Source organism: Tursiops truncatus, chromosome 8 (genome assembly GCF_011762595.2).
Source record: "Tursiops truncatus isolate mTurTru1 chromosome 8, mTurTru1.mat.Y, whole genome shotgun sequence".
Taxonomy (NCBI): domain Eukaryota; kingdom Metazoa; phylum Chordata; class Mammalia; order Artiodactyla; family Delphinidae; genus Tursiops; species Tursiops truncatus.
In genome coordinates this window covers 24,809,196-24,835,384 of record NC_047041.1, presented here as the reverse complement: position 1 = coordinate 24,835,384, position 26,189 = coordinate 24,809,196, and the positions used below count along the sequence as shown (strand labels likewise).

The 26,189-nt window shown below is 38.0% G+C and overlaps 1 protein-coding gene across 2 annotated transcripts in view; it reads right to left on the bottom strand.

Annotated features, from left to right (window-relative positions):
* Nucleotides 1-3,853: 3,853 nt before the first annotated feature.
* SLN (sarcolipin) overlaps nt 3,854-26,189 on the bottom strand; it is a 70,499-nt gene continuing 48,163 nt past the window's right edge. Inside the window, exons 1-2 of one of the 2 annotated variants that reach the window (XM_019920531.3) lie at nt 8,542-8,918; nt 3,855-4,936 (exon numbers count right to left, since the gene is read on the bottom strand). In XM_019920531.3, the coding sequence (XP_019776090.1) occupies nt 4,766-4,861 (96 nt within the window). In that variant the 5' untranslated portion in view covers nt 4,862-4,936; nt 8,542-8,918 and the 3' untranslated portion in view covers nt 3,855-4,765. Of the gene's footprint in view, nt 4,937-8,541; nt 8,919-26,189 lie in introns of those variants that run through there. The other variant, XM_019920530.3, reaches the window with a different exon arrangement.

Genomic DNA, 26,189 nt, shown 5'->3' with positions numbered 1-26,189 from the left:
AAGCTCTCCACAGTAATATATCTTTGGATGAAGATCAGGTGCTCCATGAACAGTAACCAGGAGATTGTGCATACTAGAAAAAACATCATTTAAAGGACTCTCTCCAACCTAGATGGAAGAACCCTTATCAAGTACTCTTAACTAGCTCATGTGCAGTGAAACTGAAGGGAATTGACTCTTGAAATTTTATTTCCCACTTTAAAAAGGCCCCTGAACTTGGTCTTTTGAAAGGACTTCTGACCTCAAACTCACCATAAAAATTATGCTCAAATAGAGGAGAAAATACACCTACAAAAGGTCAAGAAGAAAACAGCAGTGGTAGACAACTGACACAAAAATCTAGACCAGGCCTGTAAGACCCATCCTACTAATTCAGTTGTACTGTTTACCAAATGTTTGTCTCCCTATCAAAATGGAAAGCTACTTCTTTACTTTTAGCTGTACTTTCACCTCAATGTTCAGGATAGAAAGAAAATTTTTTAGTGAAGTTATCACAGAGTATAGTTACTTATTACATGTATCACTGCTTGCTTTAAATCTACTGCTAAAAGCACACAATGTTTGTGTGATAATTTGATAAAATTGATAAAATGTATAGCCTATAAAATGTTTCCCCAGCAGCCTATATCTCTGTGCTTGTCTGATTGGTTTCCCCCCAAAGTGCATAACTAGGCAAATATAAATACACACTCCCACACCCACTCCCAGACACAGACAAAGAATACCACCACTGAGGGACATGATGGACCCAGGGCAGGCAACAACCACCCTTGCATCAAGGAACAAATATTTTGATCAACAGTAATTTCTATCAGCTTAATTAGCCATCAGTATTCTTATTCCTTCTTATCTACTGCTCTGTTGATTGACAAAGAAAAGATGACAAAAAAAAAAAAGAAAAGATGACCAAAAAAACCAAAGCTTTGTTTTAAACTCCTGGTAAATATAAGTTGTACACCCCATATGATTGAGTGGTAGGGCAATTAAAGTATTTGCCTAGAGGCCTCTGATATGTGCCTTTTTTGGCACTTTCAGCCCAGAGTAAAAGAATGTGCCTTCTGCCCTAGAATCTCTTACCTGACAGCACAGAGGAGCAGCCATGGTGATTGGAAAGAGCTCTGCTTGATCTGAGTTGGAAAAACTGGATCTGCCTCTCAGCTCTGCCTTTCATTAGCTCTGTGTTTGGGGACTGGTCATTTGTCCTTTCTGAGCCTCAGCCTTCTCCCTTTTAAGATATAAGTTATGAATAAAAATAAACACTTCACAAGGTAAAAGAGAATTAAATAAAATAATTCCCTAACAAACAGTAAGCGTGCAATATGCTGTTTATAAGTGCAGTTTAACCTTAACTTTATGCAGCTTGAAAATTGAGGGACTTCCCTGATGGTCCAGTGGGTAAGACTCTGTTCTCCCAATACAAGGGGCCCAGGTTTGATCCCTGGTAGGGGAACTAGATCCCACATGCGTGCTGCAACTAAGAGTTTTCATGCCGCAACCATGAGCCTGCATGCCGCAACTAAGAAGTCCACATACGGCAACAAAAAGATCCTGCATGCCACAATGAAGATCCTGCACACCACAACTAACATCTGGTACAGCTTAAAGAAAGAAAGAAAGAAAGAAAGAAAGAAAGAAAGAAAGAAAGAAAGGAGAGAGAAAGAGAGAAAGAGAAAGAAGTATTAAAAAATAATTTAAGGGACTTCCCTGGTGGTGCAGTGGTTAAGAATCTGCCTGCCAATGCAAGGGACAAGAGTTCGAGCCCTGGTCCAGGAAGATCCCAAATGCTGCGGAGCAACTAACCCAACAACACCTTATCCTTCCCTTGTCAAAGAACTTATGCTATAATAACCACCTGTTCATATATGTCTCCCCCACTAAATCATATGCTACATGAGAATGGGGCTTGTCTGTCTCATTCTCCATTTTATCCATAGTGTCTAGTACAATATACAACACGTAGTTTCACATAAGCTGAATGAATGAATGAACTAAAGAGAAAGAAGCTAGGTTGGATCAAGCCCATGAGCTAGAACATTAACAACCAGTATTCAATGCTTTGGCTCCAGAGGAGAAATAGCATCTTATTTGGGGGTAACTGGACAGCTTTTGTGTGACTAGGGCCAACACTGAAGTAGTACTGTGATGATTCAGGGAACCCCAGGCCCCAGGGAAGATTATACATAAAAAGAAACTGGTAAGTGAGAATGGAATTTAACTATAGTGACTAGGACTCCTGAACATGGGAGAAATTAGGCAAAATTACTAGCCCCAGCTTAAGGATATCCTACCTCTTCAAAAGTGACCCATAATATGGTCTACAAATGGGTCCTATCAGTAGACCCAATTATATGAAGATAGGGAGAGAAAAGCAGGTGAGGACAGACAAGCAAAGAGAAATTGCATAGGGAATTACAACTGTTACGTTTATCTAACTAGGTTGATATTTTGGAATGTTAAAGAATGTGATGGTAAAAACTTATAATCAAATGGTTTGGAGATCTGTAGTGAAACATGGTTTGTATGCAGTCCCCAAAAGAAATTAAGATGGTATTTTGTCATCCTAGCTTCACTACTTACATCTGGTTAATGAGGCCTTATGATCCTCAGTTCCCACATCTGCTAAATGGCATAATGTATAGAAAGTGCCTAGTTCAGGGCTTCATATACAGTAGACTCAGTAAATTGTACCTGTTGTAAATGCTGGCACCAAGACTCAGACTTAGAGGAAGGGAATGTTGTCACTTGGTTTGTCCATTCCCCTCCCCACCACCACACACACACCTTTACAAACACATTCACAAACATTGGTAGATTTTCTGAGTTTTTCTTTAAATAAGAAAAAGACTAGTAACTCTCCAGGGCCTGGAGCCATGTAGGCATGCTGCACACGAAAACATTAACAATTGTACAACCATATGTGTAGTCTGACTCTGAAATTAGGAACATGACATTGATGAACATACACTGCTATTTCCCAAATTTGGTGGGAACCCATCGAAATAATGACACTTTTTCTTTTATATCAGGGTTCTTTACCTTGGCTGCACATTAGAATCAACTGGAGTCCTTCTAAAAACAAATAATGCTCAGATTCAACCCCAGAACAATTACATTAGAAACTCCTGGAAATAGGGCTCAAGCTTGGTTCGTTTTCTAAAGGTTCTAGGTGATTCTAATGTGCTAATCCCACAATTCTAATCTGTTAAATCTGTGGAGACCACAGACTATAGCATCGGCATCACTAAGGAGCTTGTTTAAAATGCAATATCTCAGGCCTCAGTCCAGACTGTATCAGAATCCAAACTGAATTAGAATCTGCATTTAAAAGGGGCTTCCCAGTGATTCATAATCACATCAAAGTATGGGAAGTACTGGTAGGTATCAGTGATTCTCACCTCTGGCTACACAATATAGTTATCTAAAGGACTTTCAAAAAATGCAAATTTTTGGGTTCTACCCCCTGAGATTTTTATTTAATTGGTCTGAGGAGGACTCAGAATAAATATTTTGAAAAATCACCCCTGAGTACATAAACTGTGCTGCCAGGGATGAGAATCACAATGCTAAGTAGGCAATGGCAATGATAGGCTAAATTCAGCAAGGAATGCCTTTATGAGAGGTGCTATGAAAAATAAGGTTTAACAATATTCCTTTTCTCCATGGTTACCTCGGAATTGGCACAGGGAACAAATGTGATCTGTCTAGTGTGGGGTATTCTAGTAGCATGTTTAAGAAATGTCTATTTCATGTCTCTTCCATAAACATATATGTTGCATTTTTTATTCTCTCTTTGTTAATACTGTAGTTTATTAGTAACTAGCTCTATTTGCATAATGACAATAACCAAACTGGAATATGCTACTCTTAGAGACATGACTCATGTTTTATTTTAACTCAGTGACAAATAATTTTAAATATTTATATTAAAGCAAACATGGAGATATTACAGAGTAAAATATACATTTTTTGTGAATTTTAATAAAACACAAGGCTTCAAAGAAATTTTGTGCTTTTAGTGGACATTTCAGGCTGTGCTCCAAACTTCCTAGTAGAATGGATTTATTTTCCCTCTGCCCTTGGGACTAGTTCAGAGGGAAAGTTTGAGGAGCACTGAACCAATGGAATTATTTGAAATATGACATTCTTAATTGACTTTCAAATTAAGACCTTTCAAATTAAGGTTTCAAATCCTCAGCAGTTGGAGGATCTTGGCTTATCTCAAATGCTAGAAATACTGTAATATTTGTCACTTCAATCCCAGCCAAGGGTCAAATGCAGTATCACAAATAGAAGGTAAAATAAATTCTAAAAGTCATTTTTGGGGGTTGACAACTTTATTCACATGATAGCTATAGGAGCTGACAAAGACTTCCTTTAACAATTTCTTTCTTCTGGCAGTTGATTTAGAGTTTGGTTGCTGAGTGTGGGATGAAGGGATGTGTGGTGAAACACACCAGGCGCTTGTTAGAATTCTATGTCATCAGGAATCTAGTTTATTTTTAACCTTGTGGCTTGTCTGACACATTTGCAGTAAGAGTTGGGGAATAAATCTAATGCTCCCTGGCAAACACTTGGCAGCCATTGAGAGTAGCATCTTTAGAGATCACACAATCAATCCTAGCACTGGAGGCAGCCCAAATATTGTGCGAACAGGTCAGAAGTGCTGTGGAGTGCCAGAAAAGGCATCCCATGACAGCAGTGGGATCTCAGCACATACAGAAGACAGTTCTGGAGTGTTGCAGTCAATTCCAGGAGCTGTGGTATCTCAGTACTGATAGGATCTCACAAGGAGCCATATAAGGATAACTGTAATCAGGACAACGGTGAAGTTGAGACACAGCTCCCTGGTGGATCGTTCCATTCTCAGAGCAGCTTGGTGAGAACTGAAGGCAGACTTCTGAGGGCACACAAAAGACCTCCTGCTTGTCCTTACCTCCTAACCGAAAGTAACAAAGAAAACATGAGAAATTAGTGAGCATTCTTTCCTCAAAGGAAACAGAAGCATTATGGAAGAGGAACGTGTTGGCTGAATTGTGTCCACCCTAAATTCACATGTTGAAATCCTAACCCCTAGTATCTTGGAATCTGACTATATATTTTTTATTTTTTTATTGAGGAATGTGACTATATTTGGAGATAGTGTCTTTCAAGAGGTAATTAGGCTAAAATGAGGACATTAAGATGGGTCCTAATCCAATATGACTGGTGTCCTTAAAAGAAGAAGAAATTAGGACATAGACATGTACAGAGCAAAGACCATGTGAAGACACAGGGAGAAGATGGTCATATGCAAGCCAAGGAGAGAGGCCCCAGATGAAATCAGCCCTGCCAATACTTTAACTCAGATTTCTAGCCTCCAGACTGTCTTTGGACTAGAGCTGTTACCCTTCCCTGGGTCTCCAGCCTCCCACCGACCCTGCAGATTTTGGACTTGCCAGCCTCCACAATCACATGAGCCAATTATATCACACACACACACACACACACACACACACACACACACACACACACACATATACACCCTATTGGTTCTGTTTCTCTGAAGAACCCTGACTTATGCAGAGATCCTGGCTTTTTTTCCTTATGTCAAAACGACCAACATAGTCCTCATTATATTGTTGCTTTGACAAAATAAAAAATATTACATTTTTCTCTCTCCAATTTCTGTGTGTGTGTCTGTGTGTGTGATTGCTTTGCTAACTTAGAGTACCAGCAAGCAAGGTCACCAAAACAGAAAACATGTTGTGGTTTAGTATTGTTCTTGCTTTGAATTACATATAGAAGTAGGATACCATAAATTTTCAGTTTCAGGCTGCCCTATCTTTGTCTAACCCTGTGAAAGCATGAACTAGTTCAACAGCTGCTTGGCCTCTTAAAAAAGCCCTGCATTGAGCACAGAGCTTACTGGGGTCAAACAAAAGTCCCTCACATAACAGGCACTCAGTCCAAAGAGCAAGTGTAAACCACATGAGTACTTCTATTTCAACAAGGGCTTGTGCCAGCTATTTTTAGTCAAGTCCAGAATGTGCCTATATTGTAAACACTTCAAAAAGCAAGGGTGGTATCTTTATAGTCTGTACAGGTAGTACATGCAGGAAACCATACTTTGAGAACATAAAAGTATTGCCTCCAGTGATGTGGCATAATTGGTACTGTGTATATGCAAGCCAAATGAAATTAAAGATAAAATTTTAAATATTTAGGACAAAAGTCTACTATGGAGTGAAAAAGTTTAGGGGGAAAGAGCATTTTGTTTATTTGCTAAGAGTGGAAGTTCAGGGGGCAAGAAATGTTGTTAGCAAGATTTTGGCCTGAATGGTATTTTTAACCATCTAACCTGACTGAATTATTAATTGTAATTACTGTATTTGTTATATTATTAGTGTACCAAATTATTAATTGTATAAACCAGCTGAATAATCCTTTTTCATATTATGTAATTGTTGGTATAACAACCAAGTTCAAATAAGATGATATCAACCAGTAGGTTGTTGAATCTTAGTTTAAAATATGACCAATGATAACTGATTTATGTTTCATTTTCCTTTTAATTCTTATTCATATTTTTGCCCTCCACGTGAAGGACATAGTAAATTTCCAATGAAAATCTTTACAAAGATTTGTTTGAATGAGAAAGTAAACAGAAGAAAAGGAAGTAGAGAGAATGTGTGAGAATGTACACAAGAGCAGAGGGGAATAGGAAGGTAAGGAGCTTAGGGGTAAAGGAATCTAATCTAAAGGCACTAAAGCAGATTCTTCCTTATAAATTTATTAATAAAATTGAACCCTGATTCAAACACAAATTTGTTTGGGTAAGTTCTGAAGAAATACAGAGATATGCAAAAAATATGCATCCCTATTTATAATGATCAAAACAACCCAATTCAGGGAGGGCAAAATAACCATCTCACCAAATCTTATTAGATTAAAGCTCTTAAGTAAAGGGAATCGTGGATAGTGGCCCAACAAGAACATACTCAGAAAATGTTGATGAAAGTTGTCCACAGCTTTGTTAATGTGACCTTCACAACAACTTTGTGACCTTTACAACTCAGGCAAGTTTTGTCTTGATTTTTCTCTCTCCCAAGATTATAGGTGAGAAACTGACTTTTAGAGAGATGTTAAGTTGTTTCTGTAATGACACATAGGAAGTTACAGGCAGAACTAGAACTGGCAGACTGGAAATAGTTGCTGGAATTGTGGTTACTCCATAGGAGTGATTACATGAATGAGTTATTACTGCAAATAGCTGTCCTGGCTAGTGTAAATTTTCGACTTTTGGGAAAACAATTTCACATTTTTAAATTAAGATTAATAATGCTCATTCCCTTTTATCCAGCTATTTCACTACTACTCTAGAAACTCAAGCACATATATACCTGGATACATATACAAGAATGTTCATAGCAACATTTTCATATTATTCCTAAGCTGGAAACAACTCAAATGTTCATCAACAATAGAATGGATGTGAATTGTGGTATAGTCATACACTGGAATGCTATAGAGCAAAGAAAATATATGAACTACAGCAACACATAATAAGACGGGTGGATTTCACAAACATAACTATTGGGCAAAAGAAGAATTTACAAAGTGAAACACAGAATGTGATTCCATTTCTACAAAGCCAAAAACAGGAAACTTAATTATATTGTTTAGGAATGCAGAGATGATAAAACTATAAAGAAAAGAATGGATAAGATTATCTCAACAATTAAGATGATGATTACCTATGGTGGGGCAAAAGGGGAAGGTGATGAAGAATGGACTTCTGGGGTGCTCCAATGATCTATTTCTTGGCCTGGGTGATACTTATACAGGTGTTGCCTTAAAATGATTGTTCAAACGGTATGTATTATGCACTTTTCACAATTTTTTCAATAGTCTCTGAATTGACAGGCTACCCATAACACTTATTTATTTCCTATGGTTTACCTCTTACTATTTCTTGCACTTTGATGGTGAACGTAAACATTTGTTTTTTTATGTATATTTTTAAAATAATAAAACACAGCATTAGGTGAGCATTTCTAATGAATCCAATTCAATCAACACATATGCTAACTGTAGGGGGTGGACTCTACTTTCACACACATTTATACCAAAGTTAAGTAAAACCTCAGATCAGCGATCTTCCATTTTTCTGCTGTTAACCTGCAAAGACAATTTTGGCTTCATTTTGAATCTTTCCTGAAGTCAAGATCACACCATATGATCTAAAGTGATTGCCATATGGTGAAATAAAAAACTCTGAATAAATTGTTTGACATTGACTTTCTTTGAATGGACACTTTGAAAAGATGGAAGACATACTTTATGATATGGAAAAAAAAATTTTAATTGGAAGGGAGAAAATGCATAACAAGGTAAAAAAAAGGAAAACAAGAATCAATAATATTCACTTTCTACTTTAAGAAATACTGTGTACAATAGGCATTGCCTATTTTATTAAGAAATGTAAATATTCCTCTGCTTTTCTCATTTGCAACTTGTACACGTATACACACTGTATGCTAAGCTTAAAAATCCTGCTGTTACCTGAACAGGGTCAAGGATACACTGGGCTGCAGTAGGCTTCTCCTCTCTCTCTCTCCAACGTGGGCTCCAACTCCTGCTCGTCTCCCAGGCTGTCTGGACTCCTGGGCTCTGGGCAGGGCCTAAAGTAGTCTGAGGGAGGTGGCAATCACTGTGATGTCACCAATGAAACATCTCGAAGGAACAACCTCCAAAGGTTGGAGGCTATTTGTGTTTAGGGGGACATGGAAATGTGTTGACTAAGGCTCTTCCTTTGGCTGCCAATTTGTGTTAAAAGCCCAGGGACTTAAAATCTTTTCTTTCCAGTTGACTTTTGGTACAATTGATGTAGGTTTTAAACTCATCTTTTACATCTTCATGAGTATCTCTAACATGTTTAAAACATTGTAAACCGAGAGTGACAGACTAATATTAGCAAATCTTTGCTGCATTTGGCTGCCCCCCCACCCCCACTCAGCATATGAGGGTGTAAAAATGTGACTTCATTTAACCACCCATATTTTCAGCTTTTTGAAATGTGAAGAATTCTCTGCTTTGCGCATGCACACCCCAAACCACACACACGCACCAGAATTCAACAGGCATCTTTTACCTCCTTCAAAATTGACTTTAGTCCAAGTGGTGAAAGCTATCTCCCCAGTCACCTGTTCCACATAACTTTCCAGCTAAGTTACACATTAATATACAGTTTCATCTGAAACAGCTGTGGAAGCCATGGTATATATATATATATATCTCTGTCAATATACTAATACAGCAGTAAACCCATACTGTAAACTTCAGTCATTTGGATAGATAGGGGGTAGCAGGAGAACTGGTCAAAACTAGTGAAAAACATGAGTTATAGGACATATCTGAAAGAAATAAAACTGTATAACTTTCAAATATAAACATTAACTAAAATTAGACTACTAAAATGAGTTTGTAATCAACTTTTCAGGTGTCTGGAGGTAAATGGAGCCTCTGAAGTGTTTAACTGAACTTGAAAACCTATCAATTAAACATGACCTTAGCAATTGTGCTTGTTCATCAGATTCTTTCTTTACAGATAATAGAACAAACCTCCCCTCTGAATTCCCAGTTAGGGTTAATCAAAATAATACATTCCCAGAAGACATAAACAAAATTCCCTATTTAGTTGTGTTCATAGCCAAACCTTTCCCCATCGTTTCTCATGCACTAGAAATATTATTAAAGGAAAGACTTTCCATTTCATTTCTTCATTTTGATATAAACCTAATGATGGGGAATCTTAATATAACATTCTGTTGTCACATGCCTTGTAAAGAGACAGCTTGCTGAAGTGACAGGTAGTATATAGTAATTATAGTGCAGTCAAACACTGGCAAATTCCTTGAATGTAGTCAGATTTCTATCTTTTGCTTCCAAGCACTTGCCAGATTGTCTCAAATGCTAGGAATATTTTCCTACTCACTAAGCCACACCCATCCCTTCTTTAACCACTCAAAATTATTTTTTGTCCAATTAAAAAGTTATATATTTATTGTAAAAAATTTGAAAATGTAAAAGTATAAAGAAAATTTAATATCACCACCCAAAAGGAAAAAAAACCTTTATATTACTTTTTATTCATATTTGAGGTTGCATAGACACAATCTCAAATTCACAAGATATTTTGGTAAAAGAATCTGATTCTTGAAGAACCTTTACCTTTTTTAATTCTTACAGAGTCAAATTACTTGTACTGTACCATGTGTTGGTATTGAATTTATGGGACAAGCATTTATTTTGAATATGATGGAATAGGAATTAGCTCTGCAATATTTAATATGTTAAATACAATGGGGAAATGTTAACATATCACAAAACAGCTCACCAATACTGTCAATTTAGTTGAATTGGTCAATTTCAATGACCAATGAAATGTAACTTGAAGGATAAATCCATGAGTCAGTTTAGTTGTTTGGTTGTCCCATTTAAGTTTATCTAGCATTATACCAGGGACTGTTGTGCCCGGTGCATTGACAAATTCCCAGATACTTCAGAAACTTCTTGACATTAGTGGTTTATTCTGTGATATCATAAGAGAGTGGGATAACACTGAGAATTTAGCTGTTTTTCAGTCTGACATAACCCTCTCCTGAAGAATATGCAAGCCACCCAAAGTCACATGACAACTATTCAAAGGCCTAAGGTAGAGTTTAACCCTGAGGATCTGCAAGTCCATCAAAACAAACAAACAAACAAAAAAACTCACTACCAAAGAAAATTTGTCTCTTTAAATTAACTTAATTCTGCTGGTATTTTCTTTTCTGTGAGCAATTCCCATGACAACATCCATATCAGCTTTCAAGGTGCTGCTCTTCCCATCAGCAGGAGGGCATACTAAATTACTAATCTTTGATATTATTTATATGCCTATTAATACAGAATTTAGCCAAAGGCCTTTTGTTAAGAAAACAACATTCACATTGACATTGGTATTTAAGAGCTAACTGACATTTATCTCCTCCCACCCCATATGGTATATACATTCTTAAGTGTAAAATATTATACCCTTTGAAAATCAATGGTGAGTTCTTATGCCTGATTAAGAGCTAAGCCAACTTGTTTAATTTATTCCTAATTTCCATCCAGCTTTTTACTTTGGGAAGCAAAAAGTGAAGACCTCATGTCAGTCCATGAATTCAACAAGTCTCTGACACAATGGGAGAATTCAGTGAGGCCTTGATGAATGGCGATAAGCTCTAAGCACATGACAGTAATGAGTATGATGATTATGGTGCCTCTCTCACCTTCACATCTTCACCTCAAATGGTCATGCAGCTGCACAGAAACAGCTTTCTGCTATTCTCTGTCACTATCCTAAATACATGAGTAGAAACCCAGAGAAAGAGGAAACCATATTTCATTTTTTTTCTTTTTGGCTGCGTTGGGTCTTCGTTGCTGCGCGGGCTTTCTCTAGTTGCAGCGAGCGGGGGTCTAGTCTTCGTTATGGCGCACGGGCTTCAGTAGTTGTGGCACGTGGGCTCTAGAGCACAGGCTCAGTAGCTGTGGTATAGGGGCTTAGTTGCTGGGCATGTGGGATCTTCCTGGGCCAGAGATCAAACCCATGTCCCCTGCACTGGCAGGCGGAGTCTTTTTTTTTTTTTAAGTCTGGATTTAAAAAATATATAAGTTTATTTATTTTTGGCTGTGTTGGGTCTTTTTTGCTGTGCTCGGGCTTTCTCTAGTTGTGGCGAGCAGGGGCTACTCTTTGTTGCAGTGTGCGTGCTTCTCATTGCGGTGGCTTCTCTTGTTGCGGAGCACAGACTCTAGGCGCGTGGGCTTCAGTAGTTGTGGTGCATGGGCTCAGTAGTTGTGGCTCGCAGGCTCTAGAACACAGGCTCAGTAGTTGTGGTGCACGGGCTTAGTTGCTCCACGGCATGTGGGATCTTCCCGGACCAGGGCTCGAACCCATGTCCCCTGACTTGGCAGGTGGATTCTTAACCACTGCACCACCAGGGAAGTCTCAAAACCACATTTCTTGAAGCTCTCTCCATGTCCTTGAAAAATTAATGATTATTATTAGTATTTTTAACCACGTGTAGCACATGTGTGATTTCTGTCTCACTAACTGAATTTTAATTTCAAAGGCAGGGATAGTTTCTTGTATTTCTTTTGTTTCTCTGTGTATCAAACTGGTGAAGAATCATAACAGATGCTCTAGAATATATAGAAAGGGGCTCAGTTTGAGCCTCTATCATATCACATCTCCTAATGAGATCCGGACATGTCTGAGCATGCCAGGCAAACCTGAGTAGGGGAAATTGAGGTCAGCATCAAATCTACTTGTAAAAGGACCTAGAAGCTACCTGGGAGAGCAAACTCCTCTGAAGGGAAGTGATCAAGAAGATACATGTGGTTCAGCAACAGGGAGAATAGTTAGTTATTCCACTGGCACATAACAAATTCACTGTGTTAGTCTAGGTCCTGTGAGAAGCAAGATGCCAAGATGGGACTAAATGTGCAAAAGAAAAATGTATTGGGGGAAATGCCTGTGAGAGAAAATATGAAGGAGTAGGGGAACTAAGACAGTCATCAAACAGCAAGAGAAAGGGGAAAAAACAAAGAGAGTTTGGGTAGAAGCATCTTAGAATATAATTCAGTTCCAAGGAAAGTTTGACAAGGCTGTTAAGAAACCTCATATCAAAGCCATCCGTCAGAGGTGACCGATGTCTCTCAGGATGCCAACCTTCATATTACTCCCATGCTCAGTTCTTGACTGAAAGCAGCCAGGGAAGCATGGTCTCTGTGCAAACGTGATTATGATTTCAGAGCGCAGCAGCTGGAGTCCACCTCAATTATGGTTCAGTCACATGTGAGAGACACATTCTATGGCCACCATACTCACATACTACCCACCCTACTCCCCTACAGCTTGTTGTCTGGGTCCTAGGGGAAGAGAGAGCTATGGATAAAAACTCTATAATTTGTGACAATTAACCTCAACAGTGTAGAACACTGAAAGGGACAGAGAGTTTCTCCCTCTACCTGTGCAATCTCTTGGACCTCAGTGCATCCATGGAACCAGCAATGTAATATTCTTCCATTGAAGTGGCATGGAGCCTAGCAGAAGCAGAAATACTGATCAAGACTTCCTTGCAGTTTATATTAAGCTGTGCAGGCCTTAGTTGCAGATGGCAGCAGAGAAGAGCTTGAGCTAAAGGGCAAGAAAATGGCAGACACTATGTGGTAGCCAACAGTATGTGTTCATGAGCACATGTCAACCACACCCTAAAGCTGCTAGAAATAATCAGGAGAAACATTACATGGGCATGCAGTCTTGCATAATAAGTGGGAGCAAGAGCCAGAAAAATACGTATTAGTCCTGTTTATAATAACCCATTTAGGTCCTGGATTGGTGAGGTGACACCTGTTAACATCATTTGACTTGGAACCAATTAAATTCCTCTTCTCTGGAGCAAGTATATTTCTGCTCTATAATAAGATTCTGCAAGCAAACAGCTTTCTCTCTGCCCATTAAACATAGCTGCCTAAGGGGGGAAAAAAAGGAGCAGTCAAAAATGTGTTTACTACTAGGCTAATACCACCTGCCCTCAAAACACACCCAGATTTCAGATTGGTTTTGTTATTTTTCTGATGGAAAATAAAAATTCAGCAATCTTTTGATGTGCTGTTACTGAAAAGTTCAGGGATATTCTAGCCAGACACACCCACTTGAAACATTCTTTTCCTTAGTGAATTTGATCAAGAGTATTTTCACTGAATCTCTCTTGAGAATCTGTCGGTTGGAATAGCACAATTGCAGTTTCTGTAAGAATAATATAGATCAGACAAAATTGCTTGTTGTTCTCTGTGAATAAGTTCATTTGGCTTTAGCCTTTGGCTATTAAAGCAGAGAGAACAGAGTCGTGAAGAATCATGAAAATCTCTCTCTGCTCTCTGTGAATGTAATGAGAAAACAAAAGTGCCTAGTTGTAGTAATGTAGAAGATTAGCTGGATGCAAGATACAGGCTAGGTTTCCTTTCAGATGAGGGATATGCTATCTCTGAGGGTAATTGGGCACTTGTTCTACAGCCTGGGGAGTAACCTAACCTTTTACACTTTTACAGTAAGTGAATGTAGAGTTGCCAGTGCCTAGTATTCTGGGAATTTGGGCAGCTTATCTGGGAGAGATGGTTCAGGTCTATTCTCCTTAGCTTGTATTTTGTTGCTTCTTGCTCCCAATTGCCAGTGTAGAACAGAAAAGGAGGTCTCTACACTTCAGGCCAATTATATCTGTGTCTTCATGGGGGTACACATTTTGTGCTAACAAACTAACCTTTTCTTCTTCTATTGTATCTCTCTTTTGCTAGATATTACAGCACTCACCAGGCACTTAACATGTCAACCACTCCTACCGAGTACCAACACAAGCACAAGACATCCCTGTGCTACCTTCTCTATGAGCAATTGCATCTGCCAAGAACCACCACTGCTTGCCTTGGGTATTGACCTTGCCTATAAGACATGTTTCCTCTGCAGCCACCTCTGCTGAGTACCACATCTATTGACTATTGAAAGTAACAAACTTACAATTACTTCCAGAGCAAAATGAGGCGTTGGGGTGAGGAAGTGTGTCTCTTTCTATGTGTTACAAACTGTTGAGGAATACCAAAGGAATACTTCCTCACTCTCACTCCAGTATCTTTCCAGACATAAGTTCATGGGGAAGTTCAGCCAGGGAAGAAATAGTAGTAGGCATCTTGTTATTTCAGGCTCATTTCCTCCCTTCACTACTAAGATTTGATACTACACCAAAATTTCATTCTCTTAGGATGAATTCTCTTTCAGGAGGGGCCTAAGTTCCCAAAATAAATCAGCTTCTATCAGGCCTGCTCCATCAGTAAATAAAACATGCATTAATATATCTTGAAGTGCATCAGTAGACACAGTTTAGGCATAAGTTGAGGTCCTACCACATCAGTGCCCTTAGACAGGTAGTGCAGCATGCTGTGCTTTCTACCAATTATCTTCTCATTGGAGTCAGAGTAAAAATTCTGTTCTCTGCACTACAGATAGAAAACATATCATTTCTTATTTCAGTGGTTTCCTGTAGCTCCCAGATTAGGTTCAAATCTTCAGCTGCCGAGGCAAGGCTTTACCATGATCTAGCTTCTAAACTCCCTGACCTCCTCTGCAGCAATCCTAAATCTGCAGTTCCTCAGATGTTCTCTCCATGTGTGCATAAGCCATTCCCTTTGATTATACCATCCTTTTCCCCTTTCCTCAACACCTCCCACCTTTATTTGATGATTAATAACAGTACTTGATTCAAGGGTCACATTCCCTGATCCTCAAGGTTGGTATGGATGAACCTCTGTGATCTATGTAGCCCTAGGCACTATTTTTTTTTTTTTTTTTTTTTTGCGGTACGCGGGCCTCTCACTGTTGTGGCCTCTCCCATTGCGGAGCACAGGCTCCGGACGCGCAGGCCCAGCGGCCATGGCTCACGGGCCCAGCCGCTCCGCGGCATGTGGGATCTTCCCAGACCAGGGGACGAACCCGTGTCCCCTGCATCGGCAGGCGGACCCTCAACCACTGCGCCACCAGGGAAGCCCCCTAGGCACTATTGATTTCACTGGTATTGTCAACACTAACATTTCTCTCCATCTCCCCTCCTTAAGAACAAGGATTTTATCTCTCACCCATGTAGACCCAGTGGGTAGGCTTGCAGTGCATGCAATGTAGCGGGCATTCCATAAAAGTTTGTTAAATAAATATATGTATGAATATAAAGTAATTAATTAATAACTGTTCACTTCTGGAGAGTCATAGGCAAATAAGTGTTTTAAAAATAAAATGCTCAAGGGATCAATTCAAGAAGATATAACAATTGTAAATATTTATGCACCCAACATAGGAGCACCTCAATACATAAGACAAATGCTAACAGCCATAAAAGGGGAAATGCACAGTAACACAATCATACTAGGGGATGCAAACACCCCACTTTCACCAATGGACAGATCATCAAAAATGAAAATAAATAAGGGAACACAAGCTTTAAAATACCCATTTGACAAGATGGACTTAATTGATATTTATAGGACATTCCATCCAAAACAACAGAATACACTTTCTTCTCAAGTGCTCATGGAACATTCTCCAGCACAGATCATATCCTGGGTCACAAATCAAGCCTCAGTGAATTAAAGAAAATTGAAATCATATCAAGCATCTTTTCCGAGCACAATGCTATGAGACTAGATATCAATTACAAGAAAAAAATCTGTAAAAGAACAAACACATGGAGGCTCAACAATACACTACTAAATAACCAAGAGATCACTGAGGAAATAAAAAAATACCTAGAAACAAATGACAATGAAAACACAATGACCCAAAACCTGTGGGATGCAGCAAAAGCAGTCCTACAAGGGAAGTTTATAGCAATACAATCCTACCTCAAGAAACAAGAAAAATTTCAAATAAATAACCTAACTTTACACCTCAAGCAAATAGAAAAAAAGAACAAAACAAACCCCCAAACTTAGCAGAAGGAAAGAAATCATAAAGATCAGATCAGAAATAAATGAAAAAGAAATGAAGGAAACAATAGCAAAGATCAATAAAACTAAAAGCTGGTTCTTTGAGAAGTTAAACAAAATTGATAAACCATTAGCCAGACTCATCAAGAAAAAAAAGGGAGAAGACTCAAATTAACAGAATTAGAAATAAAAAGGAGAAGCAACAACTGACACTGCAGAAATACAAAGGATCATGAGAGATTACTACAAGCAGCTCTATGCCAATAAAATGGACAACATGGAAGAAATGGACAAATTCTTAGAAAAGCACAACCTTCTGAGACTGAACAAGGAAGAAATAGAAACTATGAATAGTCCAATCACAAGCACTGAAACTGAAACTGTGGTTAAAAATCTCCCAACAAACAAAGGCCCAGGACCAGATGCATCACAGGTGAATTCTATCAAACATTTAGAGAAGAGCTAACACCTATCCTTCTCAAACTCTTCCAAAATATAGCAGAGGGAGGAACACTCCCAAACTCATTTTACAAGGCCAACTTCACCCTGATATCAAAACTAGAAAAACATGTCACAAAGAAAGAAAACTATAGGTCAATATCATTGATGAACATAGATGCAAAAATCCTCAACAAAATACTAGCAAGCAGGATCCAACAGCACATTAAAAGGATCATACACCATGTTCAAGTGGGGTTTATCCCAGGAATGCAAGGATTCTTCAATATATGCAAATCAATCAATGTGATACACCATATTAACAAATTGAAGGATAAAAAACATATGATAACCTCAACAGATGCAGAAAAAGCTTTTGACAAAATTCAACACCCATTTGTAATAAAAACTCTGCAGAAAGTAGTCATAGAGGGTACCTACCTCAACATAATAAAGGCCATATATTACAAAGTCACAGCCAACGTCGTTCTCAATAGTGAAAAACAGAAACCATTTCCTCTAAGATCAGGAACAAGACAAGATTGCCCACTCTCACCACTATTATTCAACATAGTTTTGAAAGTTTAACCATGGCAATCAGAGAAGAAAAAGAAAGAAAAGGAATCCAAACTGGAAAGAAGTAAAACTGTCACTGTTTTTATCCTAAAGATTTGGTAAAGTAGCAGGATACAAAATTAGTGCACAGAAATCTCTTGCATACTTATACACTAACGATGAAAAATCTGAAAGAGAAATTAAGGAAACATTCCCATTTACCATTGCAACAAAAAATAGGAATAAACCTACCTAAGGAGACCAAAGGCCTGTATGCAGAACACTATAAGACACTGATGAAAGAAATTAAAGATGATACAAACAGGTGGAGAGATATACCATGCTCTTGGAGTGGAAGAATCAACATTGTGAAAATGACTATGCTACCCAAAGCAATCTACAGATTCAATGCAATCCCTATCAAACTACCAATGGGGGCTTCCCTGGTGGCACAATGGTTGAGAGTCTGCCTGCCGACGCAGGGGACATGGATTCGTGCCCTGGTCTGGGAAGATCCCACATGCTGCGGAGCAGCTGGGCTCATGAGACATGGGCGCTGAGCCTGCGCGTCCAGAGCTTGTGCTCTGTAACAGGAGAGGCCACAACAGTGAGAGGACCACGTACCACAAAAAAAAAAAAAAAAAAAAAAAAAACTACTAATGGCATTTTTCACAGAACTACAACAAAACATTTCACAATTTGTATGGAAATACAAAAGACCTCAAATAGCCAAAGCAATCTTGAGAAAGAAAAACGGAGCTGGAGGAATCAGTCTCCCTGACCTCAGACTATACTACAAAGCTACAGTAATCAAGACATTATGACACTGGCACAAAAACAGAAATATAGATCAATGGACCAGGGTAGAAAGCCCAGAGATAAACCCACGCACATATGGTCACTTTATCTTTGATAAAGGAGTCAAGAATACACAGTGGAGAAAAGACAGCCTCTTCAACAAGTGCTGCTGGGAAAACTGGACAGCTACATGTAAAAGAATGAAATTAGAACACTCCCTAACACCATACACAAAAATAAACTCAAAATGGATTAAAGACCTAAATGTAAGGCCAGACACTAAAAAACTCTTAGAGGAAAACATAGGTAGAACACTCTATGACATAAATCACAGCAAGATCCTTTTGACCCATCTCCTAGAGAAATGGGTATAAGAACAAAATTAAACAAATGGACCTAATGAAACTTAAAAGCTTTTGCCCAGCAAAGGAAACCATAAACAAGATGAAAAGACAGCCCTTAGAATGGGAGAAAATATTTGCAAATGAATCAACTGACAGAGGATTAATCGCCAAAACATACAAGCAACTCATGCAGCTCAATATCAAAAAAACAAACAACACAATCCAAAATGGGCAGAAGACCTAAAGAGACACTTTTCCAAAGAAGATATACTGATTGCCAACAGACACATGATAGAATGCTCAACATCATTAATCATTAGAGAAATGCAAATCAAAACTACAAGATATCATCTCATACCAGTCAGAATGGCTATCATCAAAAAAATCTAGAAACAATAAATGCTGGAGAGGGTGTGGAGAAAAGGGAACCCTCTTGCACTGTTGGTGGGAATGTAAATTGATATAGCCACCATGGAGAACAGTATGGAGGTTCCTTAAAAAACTAAAAATAGAACTACCATATGGCCCAGCAATCCTACTACTGGGCATATAACCTGAGAAAATCATAATTAAAAAAGAGTCATGTACCAAAATGTTCATTGCAGCTCTATTTACAATAGCCAGGACATGGAACCAACCTAAGTGTCCATCAACAGATGAATGGATAAAGAAGATGTGGCACATATATACAATGGAATATTACTCAGCCATAAAAAGAAACGAAATTGAGTTATTTGTAGTGAGGTGGTTAGACCTAGAGTCTGTCATACAGTGAAGTAAGTCAGAAAGAGAAAAACAAATACCATATGCTAACACATATATATGGAATCTAAAAAAAAAAAAAAAGGTTCTGAAGAACTAGCGGCAGGACAGGAATAAAGACGCAGACGTAGAGAACGAACTTGAGGACATGGGGAGGGGGAAGGGTAAGCTGGGATGAAGTGAGAGAGTGGCATGGACTTATATATACTACCAGATGTAAAATAGATAGCTAGTGGGAAGAAGCAGCATAGCACAGGGAGATCAGCTCGATGCTTTGTGACCATCTAGAGGGGTGGGAGAGGAAGGGTGGGAGAGATGCACAAGAGGGATGGGATATGGGGATATATGTATACATATAGCTGATTCACTTTGTTTTACAGCAGAAACAAACACAACATTGTAAAGCAATTATACTCCAATAAAGATGTTGAAAAAAAAAGATGCTTAAAAAAATGCTGTAATTTTTCACCAACTTACATGAGAGACCATAGTGATGTTTACAAGACGTGTAGTAACTTGAACTACTGAGGATTTCTTGATCTAAGAATAGTATATTCTAGGCTTCCTACCACTGACCAAGTCTGACGGTTGTTTATTAGGTTGGCACATGATATGCTTAAAGGGATGATTTTCTCTGCTGTTGAAGTTGAGGAACAAACGATGTAATTTGTTGCAGATTTTTTTGGAGAAAACTTAAAAATTTAGAAATGTAAAAATAACTTAAATGTTCCTACCACACAAAAGTAACAAATCTTAGTATCTTTTGTTACTCAATTAGGTTATTTGGACCCCCAATTGGGCCCTGTTCCAGCCGAGGCCTCTGCCTTGGCAGGGAAAATTCTTTTACTGTTTGGGTTTAGTTGAAGCTGAGATGAAAGCAGCACAAGCTTTGTTCAATTGTCAGAGAATGGAGAAGTGGGAACTTAGTTCACAAATCAACTTCACACTCGGGGGATGATTAAGGCAAGAAAGGGAGGCATATGCATTGGTTTTCTGGGAATACGTGGGGTTCTACCTGGACCTGGAGTGCCACCTCTTTTCTGCCCTTGTATGGTCTTTGGAATCTGGGTCAGAAGCCAGTCAAACCATCATGGTGTGGACAGGCTGAGATCTTAATCTGATTGGTTGGGGAGTCAACATCATCAACCTTCTAGTTACAGCTGCTCTGCAGTCTACATGCTTGTGGTCAGCATACAGTTAATTTCTTCCACCTGGTGGGGGTTTCAGTATCTGCAAAGCAGCTCAAAGGAGATAGCTCAGGATATTATCTATAGCCCTTGAGGAGGAACTAAAGGTCCTTGACTTTGTTTAATGGCTAAACTATTATTATTTTGTTTTGCTTGAATGTTTTCCTTTATTTCTGTATTTTCTCATTTTTCTGCTTAAATGTATTTTTTGTAAGTTGGAGGCTGCAAGCCACAACTACTGAAGCCCGCATACCTAGAGCCTGTGCTCTGCAACAAAAGAAGCCACTGCAATGAGAAGCCCGCACACAACAACAAAGAGTAGGCCCCGCTCACCACAAGCAGAGAAAGCCCATGTGCAGCAATGAAGACCCAAGGCAGCCAAAAATAAATAAACAAATTTATATTAAAAAACAGCTGCTATGATTTTGATGTATAATCCTAGTTTTGTAATTAACCTTTTTAGATTTAGCATCCCAATTACGCTAGCCTGAATAAGTAGGTTTCCCTTTTTCTTCTCTGAAACAGTTCATGTAAAATAGATACCTTTCTTCTTGTTAAGTTTGCAACAACTGGTCCATTAAACTCTATGGGTCTGGTGAACTTTCTGGAGTGTCAGGTGAAATATCTGACTACTGATTTCATGATTTTTCATGGTTATAGATCCTACTTAATATGCTTTCTATTTCTTCTTAAATCAATTCTGGCAATTTATTATATTAATAGAAAATTGTCCATAATCTGTTTATAATTTTATTAGTATCACTTATCATTGTATTCTCCTAGATTTTTTCAATTTCTCTCTGATCTATTGTTATGCAACCCCCCTTTAGAACTTTTTTTAAAAAAGTAGAAGAAATAATATAACAAACCCTAAGTTTTAACAGTTATATTTTACCAATCTTGTTATATTTATTATTATCTTCCTCACTTTCCCTTATTTTCTCTCCTTTTTCTTTCCTTATTTCTTCTAGACTATTTTAATGGAAATCCTGGAAATCGTGATCATTTCATATGCATGTTTAATTGATAACACTGGGTTTTGTTTTTCACAGCCACCACATCATTATCATACCTAACAAAGTTAAAAATAATTCCAGAATTTTTTCTTGTTTCTGGTTGAATTATTGTCATTGTTTCTAGGTCTTTTTGTTCCTAGTGTTATTTAGTTTTGCTTTTTTCCCACTTCTTAATGCATCTTGCTGTTTTATTACTCTGTTTACTATTTAATTAAATTCTCATTTAACATTTAACATCTCATGGAACATCCTCATTCCCTTAAATTTTCATCAATAATATTATAATACATAATGAAACTCTACCTGAACTTCTCAAAGAGTTAGAAGAGTCCTGATATAATATAATGATGGAATGCCAGACGAATCATTCAATGGGAGTATATATATATATATATATATATATATATCCTACTGACCTTCTTATAATTCCTAGAAAATAATAAAAACAAAGTAAAACTAAGATAAACAGAAAAAAAACATTAGACAAGAAAGGAGATAATACAAAATATTCAATCTACCATCACTTTTCTAAAGCTGATAAATCTTCATCTGTACTAATTATTAAAAGACGTTAGAGAAATTTCTATTTTCAATGAAGCCTGCCCCTGAACTTATCACAGAAAGGAAGATCTTGCTGATAAAGGCCAGTACTTCCTTTCATGAGTATATAACATGGTTATATGGTCTGGCTGTCATATTTTTTTAACTACTTATAGAATAAATCTTCACAAGGAGTTTGGTTGCAGCAAAATATAATTACTAGCCAGAACTATTTCCACCCAAACTTTTAATGAAATGCATAGCTCTCTTCTCTCTTTAAGAATAAAACAGAGATAAAATATTTTTATTATTCATTACAACTAGCATTATTTTATTTAAATAAAATTAACTTTTCTGATTATAAAAGTAATACATGCATATTGTGGGAAAAGAGAGAAATGATAGGAGGAAAAAATTAAGTAGAAAATAGCAACATTGGGACTTCCCTGGTAGCACAGTTGTTAAGAATCTGCCTGCCAATGCAGGGGACATGGGTTCGAGCCCTGGTCCAGGAAGATCTCACATGCTGTGGAGCAACTAGGCCTGTGCACCACAACTACTGAGCCCGCATGCCACAACTACTGAAGCCCATGTGCCTTGAGCCCATGCTCTGCAACAAGAGAAGCCACTGTAATGAGAAGCCCGCACACTGCAAAGAAGAGTAACCCCCACTCTCTGCAACTAGAGGAAAGCCTGTGCACAGCAAAAAAGACCCAACACGGCTATAAATAAATAAATAAATAAATTTATTTATTTTTAAAAAAGAAAATAGCAACATTAACCACTCTCAATATTTTGTTTTTCATAACTGAGAGCATAATATCACATACTCAGAACAAATGAACAGAGGCATGTTACAGGAGAAGATCTGAATAAGCAGTAGTCATCTGTGGAGTCTCTGTGGAGGCGTTGATCAGGAGGGAATTTTTTATTTCTTGCTTTAATCATTTATAAACAATTTTTATGTTTTACTAAGAAAAAAATTAAATTCAACAATAAAACCATATTGTGAGGACTAAATGGAAAAAAGTCTATTCTCTTTATATATAACCTTATTTAAAACGTTCTTATATTCTTATATTTTCTGTCCTAAATTCACATAGAATTGTAGAAGCTATGAGTTGAGAGATTATTGTGTCTAATCTTCTTCCATAGATGAGGAAATTAAGGTAAAGAGAAGTTAAATAACTTGACAGCAAGGTCATATCTCTAATCCCTTTGACCTACATGTTACAGGTTATTATTAATTTACTTTGAATAGTTTAAATGCATGTGCATTTTACTGATCCACTTTGACACTAGTCTGGATATGGCATAAGCAGTATTCTCAGTCATTAAGAGCTTTTCCCAGCAGACTAATCCAAAGTAATTCCCCCTTGTTATTCTCTTTCATAGCATTCTGTTCTTTCCCTTTACAGCACTGACTACGAATTTTAATTCTATATTTACTTGTGCTTATTTATTGTTTTTCTCCCCTACCAGACTCTAAACTCCTCAAAGACTAGCCTTAACATTCATTCTATTTTCCATAATAAACCTAGTGCCTAACACAGAATCTGGTATGTAATGGGTGTTCAATAACATAGTCAGAAGGTCATGAAGTCATTTACTGTGGTTTCTCTTTGCTGACTGTCTTTTCATGAGCACCCAAGTTACCTTCAAGTTAATGAGTGCTTGTTAAGTTCTAGAATTTAGACAATGTAAGAAGCATATCATATATGTATATGTACTTTAATCTCATAAATTAGTTATATTATCATCTCTATCATACAGATGAAAAAGACTGAGGCTGAGAGAGGTTAGGTAAATGTCAAAAGGTCAAAAACCAAGCAAGTAACAGACACAGGTTCAACCTCATGTTTGATTCCAGGGTGTAAGTTCTGAACCCTTGTGCTACCTGCTTACTAATTTCCTGGCTTCAGTTGATGTTCAAGATACAGTAATATAAATAGCATATCTTTACCTCACTTTAAAATTTTTCTGGGCTTCTGGGTTAAGACAGAAAGATTGAACATATGCATATAATTTTGCTCCCTCTCAAAACCCTACTAAAATGAAGAGAGATTTGTTTAAGGCATAAAGCCATAAGGACCGTGAGAATAAAGGAGGAGAAAGCAGCAAGTACATTTTGGAAGCTGTACTGAAAAAGGACAGCTGTAACCGATTTAGCAAAACTAAAAAAAATAAATCCTAAACTGGTAGTAGGGAAAGCCAAGAGTCAGTCTGATTTATACTGTACAGATTGGTGGCAGTGGGGATGAAGAGAGGGGTGGTTGAAATAAAGATAACTAGTTCAGAGCTTTTCAAGAAATTGCTAGGTCCCAAGATCCCTCCCCCCCTCCAACCTTGACACAGCCAACAACTGCTCTTCCCCCACCTGAGCAGACTGCAGTTTCATTCCCTGGAGAGAGTCTCTGGACTGGGAAACCTCAGGCACAATTAAAAACAGAAGTATCCTACTGAAAGGGTGGATTTAAATAAACATATATCTGGATGGTGAACCCATCTCCCACCCCAGCCCTCTTCCCCTCCTCAGGTTCCAGAAGAGTGGAATCTTCACATGAAGCTCTGGGCAAGATTGGAAGAGCCTTCTCTGAGGAATCTGAGTAGCCCAAGGGGAAAGGATACTGACATTGGAATTCCCCCAGTGAAAGGTCCCTAACAGCTCACCTTACATAGAAGTGCACAGTCAACAAGCTTCAGTCATGTACTCAGAGAGTCTTAGCAGTTTTTAGTCCTACATATTTAAAGATTATCAGAAAATGTGGAAGTTAAAGTCCAATACAAACAGAAGAAATGCAATCTGAAGGAAACAGAAATTGTACTGGGAGGAGAAAATATTCAAAGAAGAAATTGGATTGGTTTCCATCTTCTCATCAGCAATATTGGAAGATAGAAGTTTTCCAATTACTTCAAAATTCTGAAGAAAAACTATATACAACTCAGAATTCTATCCCCAGTCAACTATCAATCAAGTGAAAAGGTAAAATAAAGATGTTTTCAGGGGAATTCTCTGGCAGTCCAGTCGTTAGGACTCCACGCTTTCACTGCTGAGGGCCCAGGTTCAATCCCTGGTTGGGGAACCAAGATCCCACAAGCTGCCTGGTGCTGCCAAAAAAAAAAAAGAAAAGAAAAGAAAGATGTTTTCAGACATGCTCGGTTTCAAGCAATTTACCTCCCATAAATTCAGCCCCAGATAATGTACTCCACCAAAATGAGGGGGTTATCCATAAAAAAAAAAGACATGGGATCCAAAAAAACAGGAGAGGCTAAGGAAATACCAAGATAGTCATGAATGGACAGCTCAAAGTGACACCTGTGTACCTGGAATGAAGGACAATCAGTTCACCCTGGAGTGTGTCAGATGGCCATGAGAGATGCCTTCAGGAAAATGCAAACCACTAGGAAACTTGATGCATCTGAACATCTTGAAGGGAGTTTTAGAGAATCAAAGTTTGGGGTTTAATAAATGGTAAGTTTTAGAAAAGCAAGCAAACAAAAAAATGACAAGTTTTATCCCCAAGAAAAATTTCACTATTGTGCAGAAAATGAAAAGTAGTCAAAGTTTATTACATGACTCAACTATAAATGGCATTCTCATAACCCTAGTGTACTGAATATTAAGCTAAATAAAATTAAAATATAACTCTATTGGGACATGGGGGGAGAGTAGTGAAGAGAAGTAAGTTCTTTCTACCACAGTAAGAAGTCAATATAATGCTTAAGATTTGAAAACTCAAGGAATAATACAAACACATTATTTTAAAATAAGTAAACATAAAATGAATCAGCAAAAGGGGAAGATCATTGCCTCCAGGGGAAGAACTAGGGTGCAGGACTGCTGTTGTGTGTTGTAAAGCTTTTAGTCACTCTACACTATTGCATATACAACTTAAAAAACTAAAATCAACAATGCGTTTTTTTTGTTTGTTTGTTTGTTTTTATTTTTGCAGCACGCGGGCCTCTCACTGTTGTGGCCTCTCCTGTTGCGGAGCACAGGCTCCGGACGCGCAGGC